Source organism: Anolis sagrei, chromosome 1 (genome assembly GCF_037176765.1).
Source record: "Anolis sagrei isolate rAnoSag1 chromosome 1, rAnoSag1.mat, whole genome shotgun sequence".
NCBI classification, from domain to species: Eukaryota; Metazoa; Chordata; class Lepidosauria; order Squamata; family Dactyloidae; genus Anolis; species Anolis sagrei.
Window position 1 is genome coordinate 89,524,112 of NC_090021.1, and position 20,687 is coordinate 89,544,798.

A 20,687-nucleotide genomic window follows, 5' to 3' on the forward strand; every position below is an offset into this window, starting at 1 on the left:
GTTGAAAATATTCAATCTCATGTTTTATTATGGGGAAGAAAAAAGCAAAGCAAGACTATCTTTTTATGTTTATATTCAGAGATGTCATACCATATTCCATAAAAGCTAAACAGGGAAACAAACCAACACACTGATAAAAACAGAAGGGAAAGGAGAATATTTGTGTTTTATATTTTGAAGGTCATGAGAAAACTAGTCTTTTCCCTTCTTTTCCTTTATTACGCAAGTGTTGTTGCCTCATGTTTTTCCCACAGATACTTTTCTTCTGAACTTTTCTCGGTTTTCTCTCAGTGACCTGTCTATTGCTCAGGTAAATTAAGACAGCTGACTCATCCTAAGGCTGGCTGGTCTGTCAAAACAGTACACCAAAAAGTATTCCAGGATTATGGCAGAGAATACCCAGACAACATTAGAGTATGTCAGACAGTCTCAATGCTTAGAGAAAAAGAAAAAGGGAAGAAAGGAATGGAGAAGGGAAAACACATTAATTGCAGCAAGATTCTTAGGAGTGAAGAAAACATTCATGATGGACAGGAAATGCTCTTTTCTTACTCAAACGAGGATACATATCATACAACAGGAAAAGAAACAGCTCTTAAACAATTCAAAGTAAAGATTATGAACTGTGCAGTCAGCCCTCCATGTCTCCCGGAGGATAGGGACACAGAATTATTGTGAAAAACGGTGACTAATAAAATTGTTGTTGTTTTTTTTTACCTACGAGAATATGTCTCTATGAATTTCTAGGTCTTCTAGCATGACTCTATGGTTGAATTTCACTAGAAGCTGACCATACAATCACATTTGAGGACCCAGAGATTCCTAGAGAGAACACTTTAATCAAATCCATGAAAAATCAAATCTGCAAAAGCCTAAGCTGCAAATGTGGAGGGATGGCAACAACAACTTTTTTTTTTATATCCCATCTCCCTGAGGAAACTCGAAGAGGCTGCACTAGCCTCTGTTATTAATTTAGAGGATCATTTATAAACTACATATACAGCAGGTATAAATCTACAAGGCCTCTGTGTCATATTGATTCAAAAAATCTGAAGAACAGCTACAGAATGTTTTAAGATGAGATTGTAAATAAAACATTGCTTGCCTAGGTACAAACCCTGATATCTTCACTTTGAAGGATCTTAAAAGAAAGTGTGTGTGTGTGTGTGTGTGTGTGTGGGTGGGTGGGGGGTCCTTTCAAGAATCACTAGTGTCCTTGCCCGCCAGAGAACAGAATACTAGGTCAGATAAACCCATGGAAGACTGCTTTTATATGTTCCTTAAAGTTTATGGGTCCTTGAGATAGCTTACATGAGTCTGTAAAAGCAAACTTTATCGCTGAACATGGAAGCAGAGAGAGACAAAGTTAAATAATATGAATTACTAGAAAGATGATAGTACAGATACCCTTACGCTGGGGGAGCTGATGCACACAAAAGGAGAAAGTTGTGTATTTTTCTTTTTAAATGTCCCTGTTCAAGTCAAAGGTTAACACTTTCACAATTGGCAGAATGGGGGAAATATGTATCTTTTATGTGTTTTTAAGTGTGTTGTGTGCGGCCTCAAGGAGAGGCAGGTAATCATCATCATCATCATCAACATCATCATCATCATCTTCCATCTCTTTTTTTGTGTGTCAGGAGTGACTTGAGAAACTGCAAGTTGCTTCTAGTGTGAGAAAATTGGCCATCTGCAAGGACTTTGCTCAGGGGATGCCCAGATGTTTTACCATTCTTTGGGAGGCTTTTCTCATTTCCCCGAATGGGAAGCTGGAGCTGACAAACGGGAGCCAACCTTCCCTCACAGCCAGTTCTCTCACACCAGAAACAACTTGCAGTTTCTCAAATCTCCAGAAGGGAAAAATAACCCTTCATATTTTGGCTACAAAGTTGTACAGCATTTATTAAAGTTTGGCTATCTTGTTATCTTCTACAACAGGACATGTTTGTAGCTTATTCTAACATTTAAACATAAATTAAAAGAAGGAAGATTTAAACACATAGGAATAAATATCCATTGTCAAGGTGCCCGATTATGAATCACTGCCATCACTGTCCACTGGGTACATGCTATTGGGTTTAAAACCAGCCTCATTTTAATAGAGGTTGCAACATAATTCCTAAAAGCAAAATCAGAGCATGATACACAGTGCATGCCTATTCTAGCTGGAGTGTGAATGCATTTCTTTTCTGAAATTCACATACAATTATCTTCAGTCCTTTTTTCTTTATCTTTTGACCCACTGTTTTAGCTTATTTTTCTACATCTGTGTTACTATGTGAACAGTTTCTCCATCACATTATGCATTCAAACAGACTGAATCCTGCAAAAAGCTTATCTACAATATATTAGATGGCTTAACACTGCCAAGGTGTCTGGTGTTCTTAATATGAGGGTGGGTTCAGCTGTGCATCAATGCTGTAATTATTCAGGAAAACATATACTGTTGGTAGAGATTTCAGATTCCCAAGAATCTCAGATTTCCTTTGGGTTCTGAATTTTAGTTTCAGAAAGTCATGTCTACCAGTCTATGCTGTATGTGTAGAACAAATAACTGCTGAAATTTCCAGAACCAGCAAGATAGAAAAATAAAATGTCAACAGCATGCCCTGTAGTTGCCTGTCATTAGCAAAATAGTTACAATGTACTTATTTAATTTATATACTGCTTTTCTCCCAAAAGCAAACAAAAATATTGCAATTTGAGTTATGCAAAGAAGAATACTTTGACTTGTTATATATATATATTACAGAACCTTTATGTTTAGGCTCAAAAGTTTGATTACTTCTAAGCCTAAAAATAAAGGTTCTGTAATACACGTAAACCAGTCAAAGTATTCTTCCATTGCATAATTCTATTTGCAATTTTTTTGGTTCCATTTTGGGAGAAACTGTAATTGTTTCTTTAGCAAGGAATATACAATGCCAAGTCATATTTCCACTAGAGATATGAACGGAAAGTTCAAATGTTTTGAAGAATATATAATGAAGACAAACTTAAGGCAATGCTTATGCAACTTTGTAGCACTGCAATAATACAGAAAAGAGCCATGCTAACAGAACTATGTTGCCTGACACAAAATTTTCTAGCCTTATTTGAGAAAAATCTTGACATAGTGAGATAGCAATAGCTTCTTGCTTTTCTCCATACACAGAAAAGAATAAAGAAATAGATCTTTTGCTCTCTCCGATGTTCGTGCTTTTTCATCTTGGGTCCAGCTAAGCTTATTAATGTTTTTTTTTTCAACGTCCATGGAAATATATATACACACAAAGATTCCTTTGCATTTTGTATACCATATTAACTAATGCAGTATATGCTTTGGGAGAAGGTCTTCTATACTTAGAGTATACATTTTCTGTATTTTTTTCCTCTAAAATATACAGTTTTTTTTAACGTTTCATCATCAGGAATGATCAAATTTGGAGAACTACAAAATAACAGTATTTTAGTTTTGGCAGTATTTGTTTTAGCAGTATGAAATACCACTTCATGTATTAGTTCAGAAAGCATAAACTAGTTCAGTCCACATTAAAACGAAAACCAGAAGGATTTTTCTGCCATCCCTCTACTCAATGTTAACTCTCCTGATAATTCAACCTTAACAGTATTTACATACCATGCACTGTAGTAGAACTGTGGATGCTAAGATAATTAGATTCACACTTTTGTGATTCGATGTCCAAATCTCCAATTTTCAGAATCAGCCGTTTCCCCTGAGACACCTGAATTTTCTTCTCACAGATGGTGTGGTTGGGATATGTCCCAGGATAGTTCTTGGATGCCAGAGTTCCACTATCTTGATAGAAGGTCATAGGTCCACATCCATCCCCTATTTACAACAGAAAGGATTGAGAGAGAGAGGAAAAGATGATTAGAAGTCTTTATCACAATAGTGCACATATTCTGCCTCATTTCCCAATCTAATAATCAAACAATTGTGAAGAATGGGAGATGAGCTCCCAAATCAAAGACAACACAAATGCTGGCATCTCAAATATTAGCTCTGTTTCTGAGTATATTTGGCCTGCTGATTCAAAAAATGGCACCAGCTTTCTCCTCCTTGAACAGACGTCATATACCAGTCATTTGCTTGTCCATAGAAAATCATGACAACTATACCTAAGAAACTAGAGATGATGCAGTCTATCCAATGCAATTTTCTCAATCAGTGCTGCAGATAACCCCAGAGGCAGGCCTAAAAACCAAGATGCCAAGATTTTTTTTTTGGTTGGGCAGTGTTATCAATGAAGCACCATGCATCCTTTTATTTTTAACCATGGAAAGACATCATGTGCTCTTGCTGGTAGTGAACAGGATCCAATAATATACATATTTGGATATATACTATTGGATCCTGGTATATTTGGATAACTGACTGTGAAGTGAGCCAGCTAGTCACAGCCTGAAGAACGCTGTGAAGGTTGTGAGAGGAGGATATGACTAAGAGACTTGTGAATTAAAGAGACAGAAACAGGATAAAGTAGAATTTGGGAAGTCAAAAACAGAGTGAAGACCAGTTATGAAGAAAATAATTGGTAAGATCCAAATAAGGTTTGTAGATCTGGGAAAATGGAAAGCATTCAGGGAGGTCATGTTAAATGTAATTGTAACATACTAAATTTTATCGATGTGATCTTCCATTGTTTTTGAGTTTTCATTTAAGAATTGCAATGGAGAGCAAGAGTTGGTCACATTTTACCACAATGAACACAGTCCAAAAACCAGATCCAGTGAGGGAATGGGAGGCTAAAAGGAAAAGGAAATATGGAGGCAAACAAGAGAGGGGTCCTATCCCACTTGTTTATTTGTATCACCCTTTTCTGTGATTGATAAGCCAAGTGTCTGACTTTATAAAAGCAGTACACTCTTTGTGGAATATCTTAGCTTTTTTCTTCATACAAAAGTTATATCCTGTGATAGAGAAAGTGAGAGCAATAAACAGACAAGGAAGAAAATCTAAAATTAAATTAAATTAAGTAGACAACTGTGTAGGGGAAAGGGGTAAAATTTACTCCTTTGTTACACTGAACACCCTTATACCCAAAAATGATTGAAAGCACCAATGTACCACTTCCTATCAGCATTTTAAAATGGTGATGATAAGAGATAATTGGGATAGTGGAGTGTTCTGATGTAATTGTTAAGCGAGTGGGGGGATGTGCTCTTCTCCCACTTCAACTTAAAATATTACATTTAGGAACTAGTTTGGTTTGCACGGCTTCATACTTTGACATTGGATCCACAGATTTTCTTTGCCCAGAAAAGTGACTTGAGAGGAAATAACCTTCACAGCAATGCTAGGAAGGCAGCCTCTTTTCCCCACCTACATGTAGCCAGGGGATTGGCAGGTGTTACCTTTCTGTATTCAGAAATAAGAGGATGTTAACTGTTATACTGCCTGCAAACTTCTTATATTTCAGTAAGGCACATCTATACAGCGAATTTTGTACGTAACAAAAAGATCAGAACTAGGGCAGGCTAGGGACTAAAAAAAACACCAGCAAGCTCACACATGTAACAACAACAACTTTATTTATAGACCACCCTCTTTCCCCAAGGGGACTCAGAGCTATATTTTCCTTAAAATCAGAACAGCTGATATGATTTTTGTTGCAAACATATTCATGCTTGGAAGTAAATTTCATCAGTCTGATTTAACATCCCAGGATAGATGCACAAGACTTTCTTTTCCATGTCAAGTATTCCTGGAAATGCAAAGGAATCTTCCCTGTACTGTTCTGTGTAAGGCCAAAGCACAGGGCATTCTGAAAGAAATTACATGTTTCACATATGGAGGTATATTATTTAAAACCAGGGAAGTGGAGTAGGTTTATGGAGCCAAGCGCAATATCAGAAATGTATCAATTCCTATTTAAAACAAAAGCTTAGAATATATTGAACAATTATGGGTTTTTTTTTGCATATTTACTTTTATGGGAATTTAAGAACACTTTCTTATTCAGAAATGTAAATCAAATAATATTTATATTCTATTGAAGAAGCCTGATGAGTCACAACATGGTGATGAACTACTTTGTGCTACAATTTAACTACAATACCCTTAGTATTACTAATTAATATACATTTGCATTTTATGGAGGAGTTGAGAGTCAGACAGTAGAATAACAAAGAAATTGGAGCTAGAGGTTTGGCACATCAAGTCCATAGTCCTGCCAGAAAGAGGCAATCAGAACTAGCCATGCCTCCTGAGTTTCTCATCTTTTCCATTTTATTTTAAGTATTTATTTTTTTATATTTTTCACCTGATATATCAAAAGATCACTGGGTAGAAAAAGCCATTTAAATTATTTCAAAAGATAACAGTTAGAGAGTCTAAAATATTAAACAAATCACAGAAATCACAAGGCTTTGCTTTTTATTCAATTGTATTTGAGCATGATCACATTTTTTTAAAAAAAAAAACAAAACCAGAAGACAACTGGAATTATCTCCCGCTGTGTTTGTTAACTCTAACTTGGTCAGTGGTGACAGAGAGAAGTGTTACTTAGCATCAAACGATGAATGTAACAAATGTAAACAAGTTTTCTCTTCCTTGACAAGAAAGACGTTTCAAGCTATTCAGATATCTCATTTAAGAAAAAGTAATTATTACAGATTTCTCACATTTATATTTTGAAATTGGTCCTGTAGCTAAAAATCAAAAGAAGTGCTTCCTATTCCCATCCTACAGAACTGCTCTAATAGGTGAATGACATCAAAATGCCTAAGACATTCATGGCAATACTCTTCCTGTGTATTCTTCAGAACAGGCCATTGGTTGGGTCTGTTTCATTACCAAACTATGGCTTGAAACCAAATTTCAGATATAACCAAACAATCTGTATCTTCCAAGAATGTCAAAAAATATCCCTTTTCAGGTAATGTGTGGGAGCACATAATAGCCCAATAAAGAGGTATTATCAATGGGTCAGTGGTGCTCATGTGATTGTGGATCCTGGAGAAACGTTTTCTGAGTATGGTGCACTATAACCTTTTTCAAAGTGACACACCCTATTTAATGAGGCATTTATTACCTCAGGTTCCACTCTATATATCTACTTAATCTTATCGGTCAAGAGAGACAAGGGTCAACCTTACAGGTGGGGAGATATATTGACTCAGGTGTTTTTCTATGTCATCAAGTTGAAGCAACTGAAACTGACCCAAAGAAGTATGATTAAGATGAGACACTAGACACTACTTCAGATACTGTGATAACAAGCTCTGCGAAAGTACGAGCAACTTTATCCTTGATATGCAAACCTTTTTTAAAAAAAAACAATAGATAATCAAGAGTTCTACTTCTGGTCTCTCTAATCCTGATTCTAAGATCTCTTGACCACTATAAATAAATGTTGGATAATAGCCAAAAGGACAAAATAATGGAAAGAAAATAAGATTTTTACTGACTGGTGTTAACTGCCCAATAAGATTACGAAGAAGTTTGCTTGGGACAGTTCATGCAACTCTTTCTGGTTAGATGATACTTGATGACTAAATATTTACTTAGGATTTGTTAGTGAATCAAGATAATACCGAAGAGAAATGCTGAAAAGCTTGTCCTGACCAAGTAAGTTGTCAGAGAAGAAAGTTAATATCATTGGGAGAAAAGCCTATTAAAATGAACAATGAATTAAAAGGGAAGACTTCTAATGTTTCAATTATTTTCACTGTCCTTTAAGACAGTTAAAGTGGAGGAGAAGGCACTTTTATGTATATTGATTTCAAACAGACCTGTGGGTCTGCAAACATAAGCCATCACTTGTAATTTTAATATTTTTTAAACGGGCCAGCACATACAGAGTATTACTTCTCTTGACACTGTCTACTTCTCTTAACAGATATGGCCAGTATGCAATAGAAGGCATTTGCCCATATAAGAAATCCTGATGCTTTCTAATGCACATTATTTATTTATTTATTTGTTTGTTTGTTTGTTTGTTTGTTTATTTGCTGTATTTTTACCCTGCTGTATTTCAACCCTGAAGGGCAGCTTCCAAACTGGCAATAATTCAATGCCATATTAAAACATAAAACCAACAAAATAAAAAATATATAGTGGATTAAAATCAAAACAGCAACATATAAAAATATTTAAAATAAAAAGTTAAAAACATAGCACATGGTCCCAAAATAGTCCAAAGTCGATCCAATTATATTACATTAATCTCATAGCAGCACATTGCACTGTAACTACTTTCCAAACACTTGGTTCCATAGCCAAGTTTTACCATGGGCAAACTTCAGATAGAGTCACAATACAAGTGGCTAGAATGTCCATATCCAGGAGTAAGAGAGCTGGGGTACACCATATATAAGCACTGCTACTAGTTGTATGCATGGGTTTCTGAAATCCATTCTGTTTGATAAAATCAGATCTGATCTGGCAAACAAGAAACTGACTTCTAGAGAGAAGTAAGAATGTCAACTGTAGTTTTGGTTTGGACTGTAAAACAGGTTTCTGCATGAGATTCTCAAAGACATTATTAGTCAGAAGCATGACATCTTGCTAGACACGAGTCTTTTTGGTTTGTTTGTTTTGCAAATAAGATTTTATTTTGTTTTCAAAATAAGAGGGGGAAAACTCAAATAAACAATTAAAAAGGGAAAAAGAAGGGAAAGACGGAGAACATCACAGGATATAGTATATTAGTTACGGAGTCATGTTAGTTAAATACACAAGTCTATTGTATCGTCAAAGACGGGGGGGAGGGGTATCGTTATACATATTCTTTAGTATAGGAAGAACGTGAAGTAAAAGGGAAAAATTTCCAACTATAAAGTCTTCTCTAACAAGAATAGCAAATTATCCTTCAGGATCTGTGTTGCATTTTTTATCTTCTTCTATTGTCCCTTCTTCTCTTCTCTTTCAGATTAGCATTGTGAGAGACCTTTTTGATGCCTAGTAGCACTATATATGGAACACTTTTTGATGCCTATTAGCACTGTATATGGCGCACTTGAACACACAATATATCATGAGGATACCCAAAATAATATTGGCTTAAATGGGCAAAACCTGGGGTTTTTTTTTCTTGTCTAGAAAGGTTCTCTATTCTTTTGTTACCTCTCTTGTATATCGGCATTACACAGATTGTATGGACAATATGACCACAAAAAAAATGAATTGGTCATCACTACATTACACGTACATAAAAAACATCTAGGAGCTATGCCAGATAGACAGTGGGAGTGCTCATGCAACATGTAAACATAGACTTACTCTCTAATACAACACAGGATTTTTCCTTGTCGATGCTGAATTTCCAGCATATGGAACTATGCTGGAAATTCAGCATTTCACTTCATGCAATTTTTCCAAAATAACCACCACAGATTACTTAAAGTAAAGGTAAATGTTTCCCCTTGGCATTAAGTCGAGTCAGGTCTGACTTTGGGGGGTGGTGCTCATCTCCATTTCTAAGCCGAAGAGCCAACGTTGTCCACTGTCCGTAGGTGCCTCCAATGTCATGTGACTGGCATGACTGCATGGAGCCCCGTTACCTTCCCACTGGAAAAATTTCATCTATTCACATTTGCATGTTTTCAAACTGCTAGGTTGGCAGAAGCTAGAGCTACCAGTGGGAGCTCACCCCACTCCCCAGATTCGAACCATCGACCTTTCACTCAGCAAGTTCAGCAGCTCAGCGATTTAATCTGCTGTGCCACCAGGGGCTCCTACAGATTGCTATAGGTCTTCAATGCTTTACATTACTTGTTCAAAACAATGTATGCCCCCGAGTTCAAAATCAACACACTTTGGCCATTTGGGTTGCATCAAGTGGAGCAATTAATAGTGAAGCTTGTTAATTGCAAAACTATACAGCAAAGCTAAGCAGTATGGTCTTGTAACCCATTTCATATAGGAGTTAAAAATAACACCGATGTGTTAACAAGCACTTTTACATTCTAATAAAAAATTATTAGAGAGAGAATGGGGGAGCGGGAACATGCACATGCAGCAGGTTTGTTTCCCTCATTTCAATTATATAAAACAAAAGCACCTTCAAATATGTACTGAAAGGAATGTGCAGTTTAATGCGTCCAAAACACACCACAGCTTTTCAATAAGATTGCCTTGCAAGTTATTTGAGCAAACACAATAGTCTCAGACAGTTCCATTGCAACACAAACTGCAGCAAGCCTCATTCAACTGCAGAGTTTCCTTTGCAACTGTGAGTTACCTCTTCCCTTTTGTTCCTTAGATTGTGCCTCCCTCCACCTTTTGTTTCAAATCCAATGGAACAAATGCTTCTCCTTGCTTGAGTAACATTGACTGTGTTTCTAGTTAAAGAGTAAAAGAAAAGACAATTCCCCCAAAAATCCCAGCCTTCACTACTCATAGTGCCAGGGGAGACTTCTGTTACTACATAGCCTTACAAAACTTGCAGTAGTAGTGGGACTATACTGGCTACCTGAAAGCAACTTTTCCTTCTTCTTGGAATAATGACCAAATCACTTCTGTTGCACTCCAGGACAGGAAAAAGCCCTCAGATTTTAAAAAAAACACCACACGTTGAGTGAAGAAACAAATCCTTTTTATTGAAACTTAGTAAAATAGCCAGTAGAAAGAAATGCTTGTAAGAAAATAGAAAAGTTCCAAAAAGTAAAAGGTCAGTAAAATGCAGTAACTCAAAACAATGTCCACAAAAATACAAAAACAATCCAAGGCAGTATTTATCCTGATAGGAATCAACAGGACAAAGACAAATCTTTTATCCCAAAACCCAGAAATTGGTTTTGTTTTCCCCCACCCTTGACTCTTATCTGACAAAGTCTTTCTGAGCGACGTAAACCTTGAGTTTGTTGTCGGTCCTCGCTGAACTCCAGCTGCCTGTTTTTCAACTCCCTTTCTGGCTGCTCATTAAAATTTTCAGGTGTCAGATTGTTTTCCAAACCCAAATCTTGAGAGCTCACAGAGAGAGGGAGTAAACCATCATCCCTATGCCCAGCAGGAATATTCTCATGAGAAACTGCCCTTTGCACTGGGGCCTCTCTGTCATTGTCTGCAAGAAAATCATTGACCAAACCATCTCCATCTTGCACCTCAGCCTCAGCACCATCATTTCCCTCATCATTTCTCACATCCCTGTCCACATCAGAAGCATCATGATCATCCTGGAACACAACCACAGGCTGATTCCGAACAACTTTAGCTTGGAAATTGTGATGCTTCTGGGCCATACAACAGATGAGAAGTATCAATTAGGAATTCACATGTCCTCAAACCAAGTCCCACTGGGAGGCACTTTTGCTTATGCCCTACATTTGGAAATTCCATTTTAATTCAAGTTTTGCCAGGAAACCCTAAGGGTGGAAATCAACTTATGGGAAAACAACCAACTGATGTTTTTACTGATTTATAAAATGGCCCTGAAACTGTATGACCATTTCACCCAGATTTAAACATGTTGGTCATCAGTAAGCAGGTTAATCGGGTCAGATTGACTAGAAATGAAGCCAAAACCATATGAAATTATAATGGCAAAAGTGCTACCAATACAGAGCCAGTGTAAATTTGCACAACTCAGTACAAACAGAACATTTTATTTATCTCAGATTTTGTATAGCTTAATCTTGAACCAGTCATGCCTTTTGTAAAGTCTGAACATTTTTAATGAACACACAATGGCATAAGATGACTTCAAAGCCATTAAAAACAGGATGTTTTAGAAACACAGCTTATTTTTGTCCTTCCTGCACTATAGCATATTCTCCGTGCCTCCACAATCAACAATGTGATAGGACAAAACATAGCCACTTTGAATCTGCGAGGTTATGAAATTCAAGGCATATTATATATGTGGTGGCTAAAAGATAAACTGGCATCAATTACAGAAAGGGGGGGGGGACAATGCCACAGAAATAAATGAGAATTGAATAAAAGAATATAGCTTATACATACTTCAATGGGAGATGAAGGAGAGAAAGCCTGATTGACAACTTAACCTCAAAATATAACTTGTAAACAGAACTATAAAAGGGACAGTGCCCTGGTTAGGGTGAACATTCCCAGCATGCCAACTACTGCTGAATAATTTGGGAATGGGCACTGAATGCATAATTTACCTTCAAAAGAGTCACTTTTCAGACTACAACTTTCAGAATCCACCAGCCAATATAACCACTGGTGACTTTTGTAAATTGTTGTCGCGTTTACAAGCTTTAACTGGATGCACAAAGCTTGTTCCTAATTACCATTACATACAAAATATAGAAAAGGGGAACAAATATAATAACAGTTTTCTCGCAAGAATCTTAAAGTATATATGAAATTACTAATATTTGTTTCACAAGTCAGGAATGCACACCTAAACTATGCAAACAAAATCAATTAATATGTAACATATGAAATCTGGATTCACTTGATCTTATGTTTCCAATTTTAAAAAGCCATGTTTATATGCATATATAGTAGAGCCCCTATGTTAGCAGGATATATATTCCTGAGCTTACTGCGGAAACGGGAAAATATGGATAATACTGAAATGAATTATTTCCACCGGATGTTACCATAGAGCAGTGGTTCTCAACCTGTGGGTCCCCAGATGCTTTGGCCTTCAACTCCCAGAAATCCTAACAGTTGGTAAACTGGCTGGGATTTCTGGGAGTTGTAGGCCAAAACACCTGGAGACACACAGGTTGAGAACCACTGCCATAAATTTGTCAAGGTATCTCCTTTCTGGGAATTTGCTAGGTCCTTCAGAGAAACTCTATAGGAATTTTTGCCAGAAGCATAACATAGACTTAACCTAGAAAACTCTTAGAGAAAAAAAAATATTTTGCCTGATGCAGGTAAGTGAAACCGTGGATACTAGTCCCACAAACATGGGCCATACTGCAAACTTCATAAAGAGACAATGTCTCACGGGTTAAGTTAACAGATAATATCACTATGCATAAAAGTTAACACTGGGTCTTTGCTAGTCATGTTTCCCCTACAGCACACCTAAGAATCAGTCACGCTTAAAAATATTTTGTAATGTTTCATGGTCTCAATACCTATATAGTGTATTTAGGGAGTTTAGAGAGCTTTGCATTATTTTTAAAATCCTTATAGTGGATTTTTAAAAAGTCTGTATTGTTGTTCAGCATAATGCTGCTGAAGGAAGGGCTGAGAAAGAGAGGTAATAATTTCCCTAATGTCATCCTTCTGGTGATCCTGAGATTTAAACTGGAAAATTCAAAGTTCTTATTCTTAGCCATTATACAAGGCAGCAGAAGGCAGATCAGGGTCTCCTTGTAGATCTCTGTGTGATTTCCAGTTGATGGGCAAAGACTTCTGACTCTCAGTCATTTAACAATAACAACAGACTCCCTCGCTTGGCCTACAGCATACTGCTGAAACAAAGACAGTGAGTGGGGGAAGGTAACCTGGAATAGATTTGGGTGTGGGAGAACACTGACCCATATTCAGTTCTGGTACCCAAACCAATTCTTGATTTTGCACCCAGCTGATGTTGGATACCGCAAGCCTGATGTCTGCCAACTTGGAGCTATATTTAGGAGTAATCAATTACCATGCAATGTATTGTTTTCAAGAAACCTAATTAAGAAGAGATGATTTAAAAGAACAATAATCCACAGACACTGGGTATAAAAATGGGTTACTGTTATAATCTTGTAACTACTCAGACTCATGGATAAACTAGGCACGGATTAACAGGGTAGAACTATATAAAGCATGAAAATCAGCTAAGATAGCATAATGCATGATTATACTGGCAGGGACACGTTTTCCAGCTGCCATAAAACAACAACAACAAAAAAAGATTATTGGGGTGATTGAAGGTAATGAAAGACCAGAAGCAAGATATGTTTTTCCCTTTAAAGTGACACAGGCAACCATTATTTAGAAATTCTATGTCCTTAAAGAAATCCCTTTTGTGTAATTCAACTTTTCTTTTAATTAACAGAATATTTTGTCTTCTGTCTTGCATGCCAGATGTCATGGATCCACCAAACATAATATAGACCTTTTATTTCAACCTCTTCAGAACAATCGTAACCTTCTACTGTTACATTTGGCAACCAGCACCCATCTATCATCTAACCCTAGGTTACAATCAAAAGTTTGACATTTTGGCAGTGGAAATTCCCACATCTTACTAGAAGATATAGAGATGAAAAAGACAAGACTGTTTGATTAAGCTTAAAAGTAAGACAAATTAAAGGCACATGCTGGGATTAAGACCCATTGGGATACAATGGGATTTACTTCTGAGAAAATATTCACAAAACCGAGCTACAATAGGAGTAAGAAGCAAATGACTTTCCAAATGTTTTCAGACCACAACTTCCAGCAGTCCCCACAACTGGCTAGAGCAACTGAGATTAAAAATCTAATGACATCTGAAAAGCTGAATAATTTCAACTGGTAAGATATAGGAAAACTAAGTTTAGAAACTGCAACTAAAGTTAGAGAACAAAAGAAGCTCCTCCCTCTCCCTGCGATATTTATTAGTTGCCTAACTGGTCCATGGAGAATATTTTGCCAAACTAAACAATTTTCTCCTTTTCCTATGCACACTCACAAAAAAGCACAGAAATCAGAAAATCTTTCAAACATCACAAATCATGTTGTTTAAAGATTTTTCTTTTCGTGTCAGGAGCGGTTTGAGAAACTACAAGTTGCATCTGGTGAGAGGATTGGCTGTCTGCAAGGATGTTGCCCAGGCGAAAGGAGGTTTGATCATCCTGTGGGAGGCTTCTCTCATGTCCCAGCATGAGAAGCTGGGGCTAACAGAAGGAAGCTCACCCTGCTCCCTGGATATGAACTGCCAACCTTTTGGTCAGTGGTCCTGCTGACACAAGAGTTTAACCCACTGCGCCACCAGGGGCTCTTTGTTTAAAGATGCATAGCTATGGGATTTTTCACAAAGCATTTATGAAGCTCAGCTCGGGTCCTGCAAAATACAAGGCCACTTGGGTAGCATATAAACCACTGTCAAAGGCAGAAAAGCTGCCTCATGTAAATGTGCAGTCTTACACTTCTATATTTGTAAATGCGTGCTTTTATGATCTCTGCCCCCCATCACACTGGAACAAGAAATGAATAAGAAAGAAATTTGTTCACGCTTTAGCCCTGTTATAGCACTTATACAATGTATCAATGGAAGACACATAGAGCCACGCACATGCTAACCCAATCTCCCCACCCCAGCAGAAAGGTGACTATAACCATATTTACCTGAATTAAGTTACAACCCTTCTGGTGTCTAGAAATCTGATACAACACAGATTGCAGTCACAAAAAGGACTGCTGTAATGCCATTCAGGTAAACATTATTACATTCACCCTTCCAAATTTCCTGCCGAATATGGGAAAGTTGGAGATTGGGATGAACTTATGTGTGAGTGAACTGGGCATATGCCCTGAGTGAAGGTATGGGGTTGGGGGGGGTGCCAAGCAGAGTTATGTTTTTTTTTTTTTAGACTACTGTTTATAGTAAGTGCAGCAGAGAGTTCATTGCTGTGTTTAATCTCCGTGATTTACAGAAATTTTGGTTATGAACTCTAAAAATGAACACTGAATTATCTTACTTTTGGGTTGCTGTGAGTTTTCCAGGGTGTATGGCCATGTTCCAGAGGCATTCTCTCCTGATGTTTCGCCCACATCTATGGCAGGCATCCTCAGAGGTTGTGTCATAGATATGCGTGAATCGTCAGGAGAGAATGCCTCTGGAACATGGCCATACAGCCCATAAAACTCACAGCAAGCCAGTGATTCCAGACATGAAAGCTTTCCACAACATATCTTACTTTTCATTTTATCTTAGCCTAAGAAAAGTATAGTACACTACAGTACTCTACATTTGAGAATTTGATTGTTCAAGGATTTGATTAAAATGTTATCTCTAGAAATGTCTAATCCTCCAGTGTATGGAAACAGACCATATCGACATGCTAAAAGATCTAGAGAATCATATAGAAAACACCTCTAGGAGTTTTTCAGTGCAATTTTACGGTCAACTTCTGGCAGATGTCATGCGGAAGAACCTATAAATTCTCAGAGAGGTATGTTTTCAGGTTACAAAATAGATATTTTTAGTTGCTGTCTTTCACTTTTCTGGAGGTCTGATGCCCATAACCAGACATACCTTTAATTGAGGTGGCGTTAGAAAGAACTATAAATGCTACACAACAACGAATATGACTGTTACAAATTAAAATAAAATTAAAATAAAAGTTGACGTTGAGGTGGACTGCTGAAGGTAATCCTGATCCACAGTGTGCTACTTATCTGAGGTCCAAGCCTGGTTGGGGATGAATGGGACAAATATGGCATCACAGTACATGTCTCTAAATTGGTTTTCAATTCAAATATAGGTTCCACACACAAATACTTCTTTACTTGTGAGGAGGCCAGCTTCACACATACAAGAGTGTGCAGGGAAGTCTTGGTGTTCTTATCAGGCCACTGGACTGAAAAGTGACTGAGGACAAGTAGATTGATCAGGTCATGAATTGTCTATATGTAGAGTGGGCGATACAAGGCAAGGTTTTTCAATAATCTATTACAATGATCCCTGTAGAAAACAGGACAAGGTCCAGGTGGCAATGACAGCATAATTTAGTAGGCTTTGCAGCAGCAACAAACAACAGTGTTGTCCTAGTTTGAGGATTGCTCTACAACTTTGGAGACCAGGGTTTAAATCCCTATTCAGCCATGGAAGCTCACAGGGTGAGAGCTTGGGAAAGTTGTCCTCTTTCAGTTTCAGGCCCCTTCCACACAGCTGTATAAGATCCACATTGAACTGGATTATATGGCAATGTGGACCTAGATAATCCAGTTTAAAGCAGATATTGTGGATTACCTGCCTTGATATTATGGGTTATATGACTGTGTGGAAGGGCCCTCAGAAGAAAGCAAAGGCAGTGGGTTGTTGTAGGTTTTTTCAGGCTATAAGCCATGTTCTAGAGCAGTGGTTCTCAACCTGGGGTCCCCAGATGTTTTTGGCATTCAACTCCCAGAAATTCTAACAGCTGATAAACTGGCTGGGATTTCTGGGAGTTGTAGGCCAAAAACATCCGGGGACCCCAGGTTGAGAACCACTGTTCTAGAGGCATTCTTTCCCGATGTTTCACCTGCATCTATGGCAAGCATCCTCAGAGGTAGTGAGGTGCTTGCCATAGATGAGAATGCTTGCCATAGATGAAGGCGAAATGTCAGGAGAGAATGCCTCTAGAACATGGCCATCTAGCCCGAAAAAACCTACAACAACCCAGTGATTCCGTCCATGAAAGCTTTCAACAATACATAAAAGCAAAGGCAATCCCGCTTTGAACAAACCTTGTCAAGAAATACCCTATGATAGGTTCAGCATAGTCTGGCCATAAAATGGACATAACTTGAAAACACACAATGTAAATCCTGCAGCAACACGAATCATAGAGTTGGAAGAAGCCACAAGGGCCACCTAGTCCAATCCACTGCCATGCAGGAACACACAATCAAAACACCCTCAACAGATGACCATCTAGTCCTGTGGTTCTCAACCTGTGTGTCCCCAGATGTTTTAGCCTACAACTCCCAGAAATCCCAGCCAATTTACCAGCTGTTAGGAATTCTGGGAGTTGAAGGCCAAGCATCTGGAGACCCACAGGTTGAGAACCACTGATGTAGTCTGTTTAAGAATCTCCAGAGTAAGAGACTCCATTGCCCTCCAAGACAGCATATTCCACTGCCGAACAGCCCTTACAGTCATGAAGTCCTTCCTAATGCTTAGATGGAATCTCTTTGCCTGCAATTTGAATCCATTGCTCCATGTCCTAGTCTCCTGGGCACCAGAAAACAACCTTGTCCCCTCCTCAATGTGACATCTTTTCAAATACTTAAACATGTCTATCATGCCCCTCCTGGTCTTCTTTTCTTTAAGCCAAACATCCCCAGCTCCCTCAGCCGTTACTCATAGGGCTGGGTTTCCAAACCTTTGATTGCTGTGGCCGTTCTTCTCTGGACACGTTCTAGCTTGTCAATACCCTCCTTAAATTGTGGTGCCCAGAACTGGACACAATATGAGTGTCTTACTCATGTACGTTATTTAAATTCATCCCGGCTCACGTCATCCTGTATTTACAGTCTTATAGAGATTTGTAACTTCAGTCACTTTAGTGTCCAAATAAAAACAGAGTGGGGAAAGTATCTGCTTTTCTTCAACCTCTCCCAACATGCACATTTGGGTGCCTTCCACACAGCTGAATAAAATCCCATATTTTTTGGGATTTTAAAAAATCCCAAAGAACCTAAAATCCCATATTATTTGTGTTGTCGAAGGCTTTCATGGTTGGAATCACTGGACTGCGGTGAGTTTTCTGGGCTGTATGGCCACGTTCCAGAGTATAGAACATGACCATACAGCCAGGAAAACTCACAGCAACCCACATTATCTGCTTTGAACTGGGTTATATGCAGTGTGGTCTCAGATAACCCAATTCAAAGCAGACATTGTGGGATTTTCTGCCTTGATATTCTGGGTTATATGGCTGTGTGGAAGGGCCCTTGGATACACATAAAATTATGCTGGTTTTAAGTTAGAAGCACCTTGAAGGGTCATAACGACTCCAGAGACATCTACAATGCTATGTAATCATGGAGAGTGGGAGTTGCGCAGTCTCGGCTCCTCCTTTACAAATACACCTTTTCTACTTCCTATCTCACCCAGGTTTTTAACGTTTTTTAACATTTTATCTTGCACATTTGGCCCGCCCTTTGTGGTTGATTTTATTATGTCATTTTGCATTGTCTATTTTATTTTGTTGCATTATGTATTTGTTGTGTTTAGTTTTCTATTGTTTTGTATATTATTCTGTTGTATTATTTTGGGGCTCGGCCTCATCTTAGTCACCCTGAGTCCCCATTGGGGAGATGGTGGTGGGATATAAATAAAGAGTATTATTATTATTATTATTATTATTATTATTATTATTATTCTCTGCCAAAGAGAGCTGGTGCCTCACTAAACTAGAACTCTCAAGATTCCAGTAACCATGGCAGTCAAAATGGTATCAAACTGTGTTAATTCCGCAGTGTAGGAGCAAGAGAACATACAGGTGGCAAGAAAGTGCTAAATATCTTCCCATCCACTGGCATTCCCATCCAAAGGAGCTCATGTTCCATCTACACAGGTGAGCGGAAGTGATGTGTGAGTATGGCAGGCATGGGCAAACTTGGGCCCTCCATGAGTTTTGGACTGCAACTCCCACCATTCCTAACAGCCTCAGGTTGAGGGGGGAAAGGAATGGGTCTGAGGTTGTTAGGAATGGTGGGAGTTGCAGTTCACAGTACCTGGAGGGCACAAGTTTGCCCATGCTTGCTATAGGGCCAATGCAAAAAAGTGCCAGATATTTTCCCATCCACTGGCATTCTCATTGAAAGGGGCTCATGTTCCATTCACACAGGTGAGAGGAAGTGGTGTGTAAGAGTATATCACCCCCACTTTCTCCCACACACTTCCACTATAGGACAGGCAAACTTGGGCCCTCCTTCCAGGTGTTTTGGACTGCAACTCCCACCATTCCTAACTGCCTCAGGCCCTTTCCTTTTCCAGGAAGGGCCCCGAGGCTGTTAGGAATGGTGGGAGTTGCAGTCCAAAACACCTGGAAGGAGGGCCCAAGTTTCCCCATGCTTTCTATAGGGTATCAATGCCCTTTGATACCACTTTAAGAGCCATGGCTCAATGCTATGGAATCCTGGGTAGTTAAGTTACACGGCCCTTAGCCTTGAGCTACGGCGGTTAAAGTGTTGTCAAAGTGTATTAACTCTCCAGTGTAGAGCTGCCCCCTCCCACGCAACACCCCAAACTTTCCAGCTCCTCACGAAGCCGGAGGCAGGGGTGGCTTGGACTCACCCAGCTTCTCCGCAGAGCCCTGGAGAAGGAAGGCGAGGAGGACCAGCGGGCAGAGGTCGAGAAGGGTCGCTTCCAGGATCCAGGCGCCCATGGCTCGCGCGTCTCAGGGGGCGCGCGACAGTGGGAGAGAGGGGAGAGAGCGCGCGCGAGGCAAGGCGAGGCGAGCCTCCCTCTCCCGCCCAGCCTCGAGATTTCCCTCGGCGACCGGCGGCTCTTTCGGAGCCCAGAGACTAAGGAAGGCGGGCGGCGCGCTTCCGATAGGTCCCCCTCAGGGAAGGACATCCAATCAGAAGCGCGGAAGGGAATTTCCCCCCCCCCATCACCACCACACTCGCCCCGCCCATCCCTCCTCCTCCTCCTCCTCCTGACTTCCCTCTTCTTCTTCTTCTGCGCCCCTGTGCCGCCTTAGCTGCCATGGCAACATCCTCTGGAATTCTGGGATTCGCAGTTTAAGGCCTTCACAGCCAGAACTACAGGCGCCAGAATTCCCCACACGGTTGCCATAGGCACCTTTCACATAAGCCTGCTCCCTCTTCCGGATCGAGCTTATAGCTTTAAAAGCATAATAATAGCAAATAGGTTCCTCTAATTTTAATAGCAGTATTCAGCTTTTCTCAGGGCACTTCCACACAGCCATATAACCCAAAATATCAAGGCAGATAATCCACAATATCTGCTTTGAACTGGAATGTCTTCCACAGAACTGAATAAAAGCTCACATTATCTTCTTTGAACTGGAATCTATGGCAGTGTGGACTCATAACCCAATTCAAAGCAGATATTGTGGGATTTTCTGACACACTGGGTCATAGTGCAATTCTGATGCAATTTCCC

At 39.1% G+C, this 20,687-nt stretch overlaps 1 protein-coding gene across 2 annotated transcripts in view; it reads right to left on the reverse strand.

Moving 5' to 3' along the window:
* DCBLD1 (discoidin, CUB and LCCL domain containing 1) overlaps positions 1-20,079 on the reverse strand; it is a 39,581-nt gene extending 19,502 nt beyond the window's left edge. For both annotated transcript variants that reach the window (XM_060753237.2, XM_060753236.2), the window contains exons 1-2: positions 19,854-20,079; positions 3,620-3,832 (exon numbers count right to left, since the gene is read on the reverse strand). In XM_060753237.2, coding sequence (XP_060609220.2) covers positions 3,620-3,832; positions 19,854-19,944 — 304 coding nt within the window. In that variant the 5' untranslated portion in view covers positions 19,945-20,079. The remainder of the gene's footprint in view (positions 1-3,619; positions 3,833-19,853) is intronic.
* Between the last annotated feature and the right edge of the window lie 608 nt (positions 20,080-20,687).